This window comes from Eleutherodactylus coqui, chromosome 1 (assembly GCF_035609145.1).
Source record: "Eleutherodactylus coqui strain aEleCoq1 chromosome 1, aEleCoq1.hap1, whole genome shotgun sequence".
NCBI lineage: Eukaryota > Metazoa > Chordata > Amphibia > Anura > Eleutherodactylidae > Eleutherodactylus > Eleutherodactylus coqui.
In genome coordinates, this window is record NC_089837.1 from 444,990,764 (window position 1) to 445,005,386 (window position 14,623).

Genomic DNA, 14,623 nt, shown 5'->3' on the forward strand with positions numbered 1-14,623 from the left:
AGGAATATTTTTCCATTGAGAGTTTAATACATCATGCAGTATATAACATTTGGTTTTGCTTTGTGCACAAAGACTAGAGAGAGAGTGAAGGAAGGAAGCTGAGGAGCTGTATTCTAGTATATTTAGAGGCTAAAAATACCCAGGACATATTACCAGACCACATCCACCAGAATATGAGCAAATTTAGACATTTGCTGCTCAACAGCTTATTTTAGCACAGTGCACCTTATATAAATAAGCTTACGAACAAGGAATAAGAAAAAGCAACAAACAGTGAAAAAATATACAGCAAGCCATCTAGTCCATTTTCTGCAATTTTTTTATGGATTTTGCAAAGCACGATTCCTGTAGCTGAGCATTAAGAGAGACCCTAGTGTTTAAGGCGATTATCGTGTGCTGAGCAATTAAAAACATGAACATTACGGAAATCTTCATTGACATTCACTGGAGAGCTGAGCTGCTGCAAGTGGGGGACGAGCTGGTATTATTCTATGTTAAATATGGTCTCTTTAAAGGGCATCTGTCAGCTGGAATATGCTGTCCAAACTGCCGGCATCATGTTATAGAGCAGGAGGAGCCGAGCAGATTGATGTATAGCTTTATGGGGAAAGATTCAGTATAACTTGTATTTTATTCATCTATATCTCTGCACATCCTGTGCCGAACTGTCCTGTGGGCGGAGCGATCAGTGATTGACATCTACCACAATCAGCTCTGTTCTGCTACCTCTGCTTCTGCTGTGCCTGACTGTCTCCATACTCTATGCCGCACCACTGACTTCAGTGACATAGCTCCTTTTTCTTCCTTGGGGCCAAAACTTTCCCAGGCTCTCCAGGCTAGGGAAGGGCTTCAGCCATCCATTAACTCTATCAGTGGGACCTTATCTTTACAGCGTTGCCCCGCTAGCCATGTCACGGCTACCCCACTCGGGGACAGAGCCTCTCTGAAGCCTCTGAAAGACTATAACATAATGGTACCTTCTTTGTGTCTTCTTCCTGATCTCCCCTCCTTGGCTGTTGGAAGGAAGCCCCTGATACAGCGCTGTAGCGTTGTCCTCGTTTGCACTGGTAAGCACAGTCTGCTCCCCATCCACCTCCCGGCTGACTCCTAGATTAGAGGGGGCGGGGCTTGAACTGGCATCCATAGGCTAAGGCCCAATGTTTACGGGCAGATCTGATTAGTGGAAGATCTACAAATTAAGTTGCCCATAGGCATACATGGGTATCTGCAAGTGAAATAAAGCATGCAGATTTGATTTGTGGACCTTTTGTAACATGCTTCATTTCAGTGAGGATCCCACACAGATGGCTTCCCTTTAAGTCAATGGAAGCCGCCATCCGATCCGCGGCCCATCCGCAATTGAATTTGCCAATCCGCCCGTGGACATGAGGCCTAATGCTCAGAGCTGCCACTCTATTCTGTAAGGCAAAACCTGGCAGCATTACCCCCTTACACTACGGACAGTGTCCTCCGGTAAAAAGAGAAGCAGGCCGATCAAGTAGAGTCAAGACACTTGAAAGGCTGAAGGTGCGCGTTCTTCTGTTCCCTCTTCTTTGACTACTGTGAACCCGTGTTAACAGGCCTCAAGTGAGTTAACTCTTGGTTAGCTTGGCAAGGAGTTCGATTGCTAAGTGTTTAGGTTGGACATTCACGTGGGTGATTATCACAAGTGATATGATCAGATATCATGCATTAAAAAATAAATTGCTTAAAATGTTTGTATTTGCATGATTGATTTTTCTCCTATGGCAGCATGAAAGTTTTTTTTTTTATCACACTCACATGTAGATGTGATTTTCATGCAAGTGCGCTGCAATTTTTCTCTTCTTCCTATTGAAACAACATGCCATTCCCCATTGTGAAAAATCACGTGTTGCAGAGATGTGATGCGTTTTTCTCGCAAAACACATTTTACTTGCAGCAAACATCGCAGGTTTGCGAGTGCAATATTCAACCAAGTTTTTCACTCTTGACCCATGTTAATGCACCCTTAGGCTGGGTTCACACAGGGCTGATTTGCAGCAGAAATTCCGTCCGGAATTTCGTCGCCGCAAATCGGCCTGCGGTCGCTAATCCCAGGATTAGCCAGCCATGTGGATGAGATTTCTCAGAAATGCGGCGCAGAAGCCGGCGCTGCGGCGCGGATTCCCCGGCCGCAGCATGTACATTTTTTTTCTTCTTCGGCCGCGTTCTCCTCTATGGGAGCGCCGGCCGCAGTGGAAGAGCTGCAGTGCTTCTACCGGCATAAATCTCGCGTTTTTTCGCAGCATCCAAACTGCGAGATTTCCGCCGGAATTCCGGTGTGTGTGAACCCAGGCTTACACAGATCTTTGAACTCTATTCAGTGACCGACTTACCCCAGATTAACGGGTTACAAATTGCATTCTTTTTGTTCCATTGTTAATAAACCTGTTATTTATTTGACAATGACAACTCTTGTCAACTATCAGCGCTACCCCCGGAGTCTCCAGGTCGCGGCTGCTAATTGCGCCTACTTTACCACCCAGGCCTAACCCAAACCACTATGGTCGGAGCATGAGTCCCTTATGTCCCCATTGCCGACACTGGAAGAGAAAGGGACCATGACGTCACTTGTAGAGCTTGGCCTGGTGCTTCCTGCTCGGGAATCAGGTCAGCTCTATACCTGCCAGGCTGTCATCGGCCCGGAAAACTAGAAAAATCGCCGAACCTGCTGCCTGCGGTTCCCTTCACTGCAATACCAAACATTTTACCACAGCATGCTATGGAGGGTTATTGCTGCGGAATCCAGAGGCGGACGCCCGCTACAAATTCCACAGCAAAAATCCGCCCATGGACATGAGGCCTAACTGGACCGCTGTAACTTTTGTGAGAACTGACCTCAGATAAGGAGGCTGCTGGTTGGTTTACCCTTTGGTTGCTTATGTCTCATCCATGTATACACACACATCCTATGTCTACGAACTGTTTATCAAGCGACTGCACATCCAAGGAACCAGTTTTACAAGTGCCTATGTTGTGAGCAGACAGTGTGGCATGGGCCCCTGGGCAATAATAGCAATGGGCCCATTACCAACTATTGTAGTAAGAAAACACTTAAGTCAGGTTAACAAAAACATGCTTTTGAGCAGTACTTCTCTCCTCTATTTTCTTTTTACCCCCAGATTTTTTATTCTTTAGCCTGTACATAACTATGTGGGGCAATTCTCTTGCCTGAACTGAATTTACTAGCATTTACTAATATGCTTTACAGCAGCTTTGTCACCCGTAGACTCAATATACAGGAGGGGACGCATTGACTTATATGGGAGTGAATTGTGGGCCTGGTCTGTGACCTTTACAGACGTCATTTTCTAGGGAAGGAAAGGAGGTGACCTGTGACCATCACCTATTGTGAATAGTGGTTCCTGTCTTATCTACATTCACTGTCAAAAAATAAAAAAATCCAACCCCCTCGAGGAAATTGTTGTTTAGAGGCAAAAATCAGGCATGCAGTTACATCTCAGGCAGATATACAAATGATTAGAGTTGTAGTGCGATTAGATTAACAGTCTTGCCACTTGAGGCCCTACAAGTGTTTCTACCCTTGGCCTATAAAAAGCTATGTGCACCCGTATCACATCTTGCATCCAAGCTAGAGGTGGTGCAACAGGGTACTAGAGCCTCCATGCCCACCTGTATCACATCTTGTATCCAAGCTAGAGGCGGTACAACAGGGTACTAGAGCCTCCATGCCTGCCTGTATCACATCTTGCATCCAAGCTAGAGACGGTACAACAGGGTACTAGAACCTCCATGCCCACCTGTATCACATCTTGCATCCAAGCTAGAGGTGGTACAATAGGGTGCTAAAGCCTCCATGCCTGCACTTATCACATCTTGTATCCAAGCTAGAGGCGGTACAACAGGGTACTAGAGCCTCCATGCCCACCCATATCACATCTTGTATCCAAGCTAGAGGAGGTACAACAGGATGCTAAAGCCTCCATGCCTGCCCATATCACATCTTACATCCAAGCTAGAGGCGGTACAACAGGGTACTAGAGCCTCCATGCCCACTGCCCACCTGTATCACATCTTGTATCCAAGCTAGAGGCAGTACAACAGGCTACTAGAGCCTCCATGCCCGCCTGTATCACATCTTGTATCCAAGCTAAAGGCGATACAACAGGGTACTAGAGCCTCCATCCCAACCCGTATCACATCTTGGTTCCAAGCTAGAGGCGGTGCAACAGGGTACTAGAACCTCCATACATGCCAGTATCACATCTTGTATCCAAGCTAGAGGCTGTACAACAGGGTACTAGAGCCTTCATGACCGCCCACATCACATCTTGTATCCAAGCTAGAGGCGGTACAGCAGGGTACCATAGCCTCCCATCATGTGTTCAGTTTTCCACACTAAATTATCATTTACCCCTGATTTAGTACATAACCATTTCAACTAGCCACCCGATAAACAAGTGAGGAACTGGCCTACTAGCTGACCACCTTAAAAACATTGCCAGGTATAGAAGGAAGAAAAAAACATGATAAAAAAAACACCCTACGCCTGTACCTACACAGTGATAGTGAGTTGCGCCCTACATTCTAGGGTGCAACTCACTTCCGCATACTGCAGGTCCTATTCTAGTGTGTGAATTGCACAAGTACAGGACCTGCTTCAGTTTTTACATCTCGCACTATTGGTGCAAACGGAAAAATGCCCAAGTAAATGAAACCATTGGAAACATTACTGCATTGTGTGAGTTCTGTGAGTCGCGCAAACACACAGAGCTCGTATGTCTTTCTCGGGCATGTAAATACGGCCTTAGGCTGCTTTAACATGGGCTACAAAATTGCGCGATAAGACAGCTCTACAAAAACGCATGTTTGTAAAACCCATGCTTCTCAATGGTTTCCATCATATTAGCTATGTTTTCACTGATGCTATTTTGCGAGAAAAAAAAATCGCGCCATTTTCTATCTTTCTGCGATGTGATATATTTTCTCTCCCAGGATTTCCTATGGAGCCTCCTTGTTTATCGCATTGCATGAACTTGCGATTTTTTTTGCAATTTTAGCATTAGAAACTTCTATTGACTTTTGCGATAAAAAGAATTGCGCAATTTTATCGCGGGTAGCAGCGATGTAAGATTATTCTCAAGAAAACATTGCTGACGCTACCAAATCGCGCAAACAAAACTGCGATATTGCCGCAATATCACTGTCGGCCATGTGAAAAAGGCCTTATTGTAATACTCTGTTGGCTGCAGCTGACTGTCTGCCAAAAGCAATTCAGTAGGGCAGATAAAATTAAGGAGGCTTGTCAGTTAAGTGGTTTGCAAAAAAAAGGTAAGAAGAAGTTGGAGGCATATGAAGATCTAATAATGACATATTGTAGCGCTGTACAACTTAGAGGGCCTATGGAACCATAAAATACTCTACGTATAGGTGAAGCTGATACAGAATTACAGCACGGCCCCGCATACGGCTGAGACCGTACCTACACACTGCGGCCAATGGCTGGAAGAAGACCGTATTACCCGTAAAATCATCTGCCCATTGGCATTCGTGGGTGAAGTTTTGTCCCGCATGTGGTTCATGCCACATTGGACCACACGCTAATAACAAGCTGGCACCAGCCCTCATTGTATTGTTTCCAGGTTTCAGAGAAGTGTTGTTTCGAAAATATCAATGACCTAGTGGAATTACCAGTTTATGACCTTGTAACAAAGCCTTTGTGCGTTTCTAATTTGTCATCTGAATGTTAATTACATCTTAGGGTGCGGGCAGACGAGCGCATAAACGGCGCGTTTTTGCGACCAAACGTATATACGTGACCATCTGAGGCAATGGTTTCGAATGTATTCGTTCACATGGGCGATTTTACGGCGCGTAAAAACGGCAATTCGAAAAAAACGGAACATATGCGACCGAAATACGCGCCAACGCATATTCGATCGCCGAAAAGACCGTTTGCAAAGTAGGAACAAACGAAAATACGCTTTCTAGCTCTGGTCGTGATCGGAGAAAAACGATCGCTCGGGCGATTATACATTGCGCTCGTGCGAACGTAAATACGCCTACGCTCGTCTGCCCGCACCCTAAAACTACAAAAACAATCACAAATCTTGGAACACAGCCAATCACTATAGGCACAAGTAATGATTTCATTATCCATCACCGCCTCTTGGGGAAACTACCATGTGTGGCTTGGGCCATGTGTGAACCCATCAACTGGCCATGATACACTCACAACATCTAGACACATCAAAACGACAACATCATGTTGATATTGTGACAGTAACAAAGAAGATAAAAGAAAGCATGGCATCCTAAATGGTGTTGACCAACAAATTAGGTTTCGAAAACACTGATCTAGTACAGTAAGGGTGGTTTTACATGGGCAGATCATATGCCCATGGTAACGAGCGCCAGACCAGAATGAGCATGTTGATCGGTGCTTGGTAATAAGGTTTACACAGGTAGATGATCTGTAGTGTGGGAATAAACAATTGTTACTATGACCATCTCATCTCCAAGCCTGCATAGAGAGAGTCAGTGAGAATTTTTATACTTGTATAAATGACCTCAACAGCCAATGAATGAGAGTTCACTCGTTTGTTGACTGATCGGGGAGAGTATTCACATGGTCGAGGTTCGGGCAAATGTTCTTACGAGCGTGTATGCCTGGCCATTGGGCTGCCTAACAGCTATGATTGGAGCAATCTTTTATAGGGGGCGTTGAGAATCACAGTTTTTTTTGCATGCAGAGTAACACTTATGACTTGGGTAGGACAGGTAACATTGGTATCTACAAAATTGTAAGGCCAGATGATGGTTGGGGAAGGTGTAAGGGAGAATGTCTGTGATGGGTTATAGAGACTGTTGATAATGTTTATATATGGTCTACTGTTCATGGTACTTTCGCCTTTAAGATGAAAGGGGGAGGCACAGCTCAAGAGTCTAAGTGGACAGGCAGTAAGTCTGCAGATAGGCTGCAGTTCCGAAGCAGGGGATACTCCTCATAGCAGCTGGTCCGAGAAGGTGCAGCCCTATGGGCAAGTAAAAAACCATTGAATCGAAAGAAAGATGGTTATCGCCCTAAGGGCGAGCACCCACTGGCGTTTGCGTTTCCCGCGTGAAAAAAACGCAGCGTTTTCGCCGCGTGTCCCGCGTTTTTTCCGCGCGGTTTCCGCTGCGTTTTTCGCGGCGTTTTCGCGGCGTTTTCGCGGCTTTGCCATTAATTTCCATGGAGAAAAATAAGTACACATATGCAACTGACAGTTCCTATGTTAAAAACGCAAACGCAATGCAAAAAAAACGCCAGTGGACAGCAACACATGTTATCTCTATGCCTGTGCAGGAAAAACGCAAAACGCAAAACGCAAAACGCAGGTAAAAAAACGCCAGTGGGTGCTCGCCCTAACGGCGCTTTATTATCCGAGGACCAGGAAGGACTGAGTTTATTCGCCCAATGGGTATTACTAAAACCCAGCAAATGGGGTGGACACTCCATGTAATTTTCGGATTTTACTGCTCGTTATTTTGTTGACTTATTTATCAGCAGCTTACTGAGCATTCATTTGGCTTCATGTCTCATAAAACCACCGCCAAGAGTCCCAGTTGTCAATGCCCCTCCAGGACTCGGGGCTACTCCATTGCCTGACCCCTGGCCACACTCTTACAAGGGTCTCTGTGTATCATTTTTTTTTTGTTAACATTTTAACAAATGTATTACAATGCATGGTTATAGGCTTAAAAGGGTTGTCCGGGATCAAAAAATAATGGTCTAATAGAAGGAAAATTGCTATAAATATTTTTAAAAACCTTAAAAATTCTGTTCAATCCCCCACTATTCCAGCACCAACCCTCTGACATTACAGCCAATCATTGACCTCGGAGCAGTCTCACGCTCATATGTGTTAGCATCACCGCTGACGACAAAGACCTAAAATGACTCTTTTTGCACACAACAGGTCCTGACTGACAATACACAATTTATCAAGTCAACGTAATTTTAATCACTACAGTAGAGACCATCGCATCTCAATAATGCCTACCGGTCATTTGCAATGCACAAAAAAACCAAAAACGTACCGTATAAACCATGTGTGTCCAGCCTGTGATTGTCCAGCTGTTTCAAGCTGCAACCTACAGGCAGTGAGAACATGTTAGGGTTTGTAGTTGCTGGAAAAAGGGAGCAAAAATTCAAAATATACTTTAAACCAGAGGACCCCTGGGTGTGCTTTTTTTTTTGCCCACCCACTGACTTAAATGGATGAGTGTCCACCGAGAAGTTGGACCAGAATGGGAACAATCCATGTGAAACAACACGTGTTTTCGTAACGCACAAATGTTGCGCAATTTTCTCGGCCGTGTGAATGCCTAAGGCCTCCTACCCACAAAAGTATGCGTAAAACGCTGTTTGTAAACAATGGCTCTGCCGTCAGAGTGCACTGCGCATGGCCACGTATCACACTCTCACGGACGTGTGCAGTATGACTTTTTTTTTATTCCACGCTCTGTTTCAGCGTGGGGTTGCCTATGAAAACACCATCCACATACAATGTTTTGCTTATGGGCAGTGTTTCATTTGCTGCCTCCACCATGTATAGGGCTCACGCTGCGTGGGACGCAGAGAAATACAGCGTGCTGCGATCTATTTCTGATGTGCATTGATACACGGTGTCTACATGCACATGTGCATAGATCAATGAAAGTCTATTGACTTCATTCACAACGTGTTACGCACGCGGTAAAAATACACCGTCATAGACATGAGCCCTAGAGGTATTGTTCCAAAGTCACAACAGCATGCCACAGTTTTGCAGCAGTTTCAGAAAAACTACAGCAAAGAATGCGACATGCGAATATACTGTAATATTACATCTCTGCAGGGTGCTGGGTCTTGGGAGCTGCACTTCATATGGCACCCACCATGGCTGTGTTGCAAATTTGGCGCAGATTTCATTTTTCTCGTCTAAAGGTGTGACAATCATCAGCATAAATTGACACGCTGTACACTTAAAATCCGTACAGCCGGTCACTGTGCGCTGCAAATCCTTTCCGTAGCATATGAATGAGATTTCCTTAAATCTCATCTATTTGAACATACTGTAATATACCGTGTATGGTCCACATGCACATCCGCACTGGAGCTTACGCTACGAGTGAGCGTTCCCTTATACTTCTTCCCTATGTATGTAACTTTTTTCTCCATACCAATTGTCACTTCCTTAATATTACTCCTATATATACTGTAGGTTCCTGATCAAAGAATTGACCCATCTGTTTATCTTACCTGGGATAATCGAAGGTCTTTTCCGGTTCCGTCTTATTGGATCCAAAATTTTCATGTTTTTCGGGATCTTTCCCCTAAAATCAATCCCTGAGAGCAGCTCCAGGGGAAGGCTGCTTCGTCTTGAAAGCACATTGTCATTGGTGTTTAACCAGAGCTGACTTCCAGTCCGGAGGCTGATGTCGTCCAGGGCCATGGCGGCCTCTTCATTAATTGATCAACGTAAATGACAGCTAAAGCCTAAATAAAGCCCGTTCCTCTGCTGTTCTGTCGGTGTTCTCATGCTTGCCCATACACTTGTTCGGGAAGTTTAGCACAGCCATAGGCGTGGCCTTCAACAGGTGTAGGATTACTAAGCAGAACCTCCCTGCACCAGGTAAGAGCTTGAAGCCGGAGGAGGAGCGGGAAACGAAAACCATTAGGTCAAGACAAAGATTTGCACTGACTTCAAAGGCGCAGATAATCTTCCATCCGAGTATGCAAACAAAAAGAAAAAAACTGGCTTTCCTCCAGATGTGACACGGTATATCATGTGTCCTCCTCGAAGGCTTTTCACATAATCGCCGCTGTCATTCTTGATGAAGGAAAAGACTCCTGACGGGTCAGCAAAAAGTGTCAAAATTTGCACTGCAAAGAAAAAAGCTGTATCTGCGAGTAGCAGCAAATATACAGTCAATGCAATAGAGACTGTTACCCAGCTTTACCAGAATCCTGAACAACTTGATAAGGGCCCATTCAGACGGGCGTATATTTGGACCATGCACTTTCCTTGTATTCCACGGACCAATTATAGCCAATTATCATGGACGTCCTATCACATGGGCTATTTTTATGGTTTCACGGATGAGAATAGCACGCGCAATGTGCAGGGTTTGTACATATCAGACAGTACAAATTTGGGTGTTCACGTCTGGGCCGATTCTAGTTGTACCCAACTTTCTTGGGCACAGCGCGCATACAGACGTAGAAATACAGCGGATGCAGGATGCGTTCATGTACGTTACTGCACAGGGGTTTCTGCTCTGACTCCGATCTATCCAGGCACGGACAACTGGCGCTGCCTGGAAAACCCCTTTAAGGGAATATTATTGCTGATGGGGGCCTAAGAGTCTGCGTTATAATTAATGGGTGGAAAAGGAGGAGCAATATTGCTGGTTGTGGCATAAGTAGCTGCATTATTATAAATGGTTGGCATAAGGAGTAGCATTATTGATGGGACATAATGGGACACTTATTGTGCGAAGGGCACTAAAAGAAGTATAGTACTTACAAGTACAGTACTAGTTACTATCTAGGGCACCATATATGGGGAAAATGTATAGAAGTATGGAAAACATAGGAAGGGTGCTGCTGGAAAAACAAGGAGCCAAAGATGTTTGCATGCCAAATTCTGTAGAAAAACAAATTGTGCTCAGGAGAATTCATCATGCTGGTCAGGACAGATGGAGAAGAAAAGGGGAAGTGAACAACTTCAGTTAGATAGGACATCACCTGCTGATTATAACAGTACTGTTATCACTTATACTGTCTGCAGATCATCTGTGTAGAGCTAGCATCTAAAACTATATGGTCACTGTATGGGGGTCATATTAGTCTTTGTATAGGTTTTTTTCACTAACTACATTATTCAGTCACCATATATGGTGGCAATATGTGGCCATGGCCAGGGGGTATTCTTTGGCCCTCACATAGAGTTATTATTGGTAATAGTAATCTTTATCCAGTAAGGTTGTATTATTCAGCCACTATCTGGGGGTAATATGTGATCATGGTTCGACATTTTGGCCCTTATATGGTGTTCTTTTTGGTAATGGGTTTTGTTCAGTGACGGTATGGAAATAATATGAATGGTGATAATAGCACTTGCGTGGTGGCACTTCTCAATGGATGCTAAGGGAGAAGCATCTCAATGCTGTAATGCGGATAGGCTGATTCAGCTGTCTGTTGTCTCAGCCAGTTTATCAATGTCTCTCTTAAGGGATTTATTCCAGTGCCTATGCACAGAGGACATTGGTAATACAATTGTATTCAGGTCTCAGCAGGCACTGGTTGTGTCAGTGTTTTGTGCTGCATTAATTGATTCTCTGTTTATAACTCTGGACTTTGGTTCTCCTTTCTGGTACTGACTTTACTCTTCTATGGGATTCAGGCTGCAGACTTGGCTTTTGGCTACTCTCTTATCTATTTCTTTTTGTACTGTGTTTTTGGTCTTCGTCTCCCAAAGTACATCCCGGGAGTATTTCGGGAATACAATTAGGCTTTTGTCGTGGGGTTTCCTTTTTCGAGGCAGATGCTCCACTCCCCCTTCTAATATAGTTAGGGTAAATCCATGGATAGTTCCCAGTCTCCCCTTCTGAGTCCTTCTCAGTCTCAGAAACTATTTTGTAGGACTAGAACTCAATTGTCATCTGAGTCTTGACATGTCATTCGACCTTTTCCAACAGGCCTGTACAAACGTGACAATAGTTGTTTGTTAAACTATTACAAAGCTTGTAAGACTAAGAGCACACTTAGTGGCCTAGTTTTCTTTTTTTTTTAAAGCGTGACCTGGCAGGAACTTTTACACAACTTTTACTTGATGCAGGTAAATGTTCTCGTACGAGGATATGGGGGATTCAAAACTCTGCGATGGGGCCCAGCCTTTTCTAGTTCCACCCGAGTCTATGTACCATTTTTACACAGGGAAACTCCTGTTGTTGGCATCTGTCCCTTTTTGTGGTGACTGATGTTTTGAGCAGTCAGCAGATTACATTGTTGTTTGAGTGCTTACTGTATGCACTGCTAAATATTTGTGCAGTTGCGTGCAAATAGTGTATCTCTGCCTTGTCCTTATGTTCCCCTTTTAGTAGTCACAACTGCAGAGGATGTTGTGAAATAGGGAGGAGATGCATCCAAAAACCACACACTGCAGGAGCTGCTGCTGCCCGAGAATTTGAAGATGTTCGACTTCTTTACTAGCGTTATATTCAGACATGTTTGTAGTAAATTCCCGCAGTCATCAGATTTCACATTCAAGAGAACGGAATGTTATATGGCGCTTTTGCACAAAACAACCCAAATCTAAGTGGTTCCCAGAAAAAGGCTAGGATTTGGTAGAATAATTTACATGTTGCGTTTCTGCCTCGGTTATTGCTGTGTGTCCGTGAACTTTGTGTAACTACTTTTGTAGTGTAGTTTACAAACATACAGAACATACATACATATATATTTTTTTTCAACAGTAAATCCAGAAAGAGGAGTACGAATCCTTACTTTTTACTATTCATCTCACTCTTTGGGCCTCATGCCCACGGCCGTGTCGGACTCCGCCAGTGGAATATCGCAGCAGAGTCTGACACGGCGCCCCCCAAAGACCCCATACTCACCTCTCCGGATCCGCCATGTGCGTCCCGTCAGGTGAGTCGGCGCGCATGCGCCATACAACGCATGACGCGCCGGCAGCGTGAACATTGAGCTATTAGGTTCAATAGAACCTAATGGTTGCGGGATAACGCCGCGGATTTACACTGAGTGAAATGAAGCAGAAATACAGCTGTGGGAATTAGGCCTTAGTTATGACTCACTACTACTAATCATTGCTTTAGGACTCATCCCGTAGACTACTTTGTGGCACGCAGACATTATGAAAGGAATAGTGCTCTCATTGTGAGCCCGTGTCCATGTAGTCCATGGAATGCATTGAGCCTCAGGCTAGCTTCACATGGACTTGTGCAGAAAAAGACATGCGTTAGCGCAACGTGTTTGCATCATAAACGGGCTTTTCTGGACTTATTTGTGCTGACAGGGATATTTCACATAGGCGCGGGATAACCTGTGCCCTGATTTAAAAGGCTATTTAGCCTAATTAGTTCCAGATGTGCTCTTTTTTCAGCAGAACTGCGCAGCGTAATACACTTTTACTCGGATTTTGGGAGCGCAATGAAATCACTTTAACGGACAGCATTGTAATCTTAAGGCACATGGGGTCAATGTCTCATTCAAGGGACATACACCGAATAGCCACTTTCTTAAAGACACTGGCCCTTTCATAATTGGAACTACCCTGTATGAAAATTAGATCTGTGACCCCCGGAGTGCAGCATGAAATCAAGTAAATTTTCTGTGGATCAGTTGCAGTGGGAATCCACATTAGAATGGGAACATTAAGCCAACTGAGAGACTTCCAGCGAGGCCTCATCATCAGTACTAGACTAGCTGGGGCCGGGATTTTATACATTGCCAGCCTTGTGGGATTTTCTCGTTTAACAGTGTGAAGAGTTTACAGCGAATGGTGCGATTGAGGAAAAACATCCAGCGAGAGGGAATCCTGTAGATATAAATAGTAATCGACAATAGGGGTCAGAGGAGGATGTCAAGAATAGTTCTGATGGACAGGCGGTGCACAGTCAAGTAATTTTAGCTAAATACAGCGCTAGTGCTCCAACGAACATATCCAAAATCAAAAAAAGGTCCTTCCTCGGCAGTCTCTTCAAAGAGAACAAGTACCCCTGAGAGGCATACATGCACCATAATACAGCAACGGTGCAGGACGGTGTGTGTCCATACAGTCATCTGGTATGAGTTTTCTAGAAGGCATCTAAAATTTCCCATCTACTTCTACTCTATAAATTTATAAAGTGTGATAAAAACCTTTTTCCGTACACCAATTTAGACCATTTTTGCTTGCAGTTACAGTAGGTGGATCTGCACTCGTGACTATCGCATTTTGCAAGTCAGACCATCAGTGAAGCATAGAAATTCCTCAGTAACATTAGCATATCTAAGAGGAGCCACCGGGCTACAAAGCTGTTAAAAGACCAGTTTGAGCTGGTGAACTTGTTTTAATTATAGGTTTTAGCTGCCGTCTAACCAGATTTTGCACCTAGGGTTTCAAGTACTGTTTGCCAAGTGCAAGATATCATTAGCTGCAGTGGATTTAGCACTGAGCACAACCGACACAACTCGAAAGCCGAAGACAGGACTCAGCAGGACAAAACATGTTTCCAGTTGCACAATGCAACCTCACTGTCAGCTCATTATGACCTTGATCAAGGAGATTTATCTACAAGACACCAGTAATTGTTAGTATGTTAGTGCATTATAGTCGGGGAATTCAGATTTTTTGCAGAGGGTCATCCATCAGCACTTCAAAGATTTTACATAGTAATGAAAGTCCATTAACTCTGTGCAGTTAGAGCAGTTTGCATTCTTTTCCATTCCGGCGCATGACTATTGCTGTCCATATTATCATGTTTGTTTCCCATGAAATGCTATAAAAAACACAAGAAAAAGGACTTTCATCTATTATTATCCAGGATGAAGAATAGCTACAAACAGGGTCTCCAGCTCTGAGGGTTCCAACAGGTCTGTGCAATACATATG

General features: G+C 44.2%; 1 protein-coding gene across 2 annotated transcripts in view; it reads right to left on the reverse strand.

The window, feature by feature from the left end:
- Nucleotides 1-9,553, reverse strand: part of FRY (FRY microtubule binding protein) — a 304,066-nt gene extending 294,513 nt beyond the window's left edge. The window contains exon 1 of one of the 2 annotated variants that reach the window (XR_010787154.1): nucleotides 9,266-9,553. Coding sequence is in view for 1 of the 2 variants with exons in the window: in XM_066582996.1 (XP_066439093.1) it covers nucleotides 9,266-9,458 (193 nt within the window). In the remaining variant the exon portion in view is untranslated. The remainder of the gene's footprint in view (nucleotides 1-9,265) is intronic. The other variant, XM_066582996.1, reaches the window with a different exon arrangement.
- Between the last annotated feature and the right edge of the window lie 5,070 nt (nucleotides 9,554-14,623).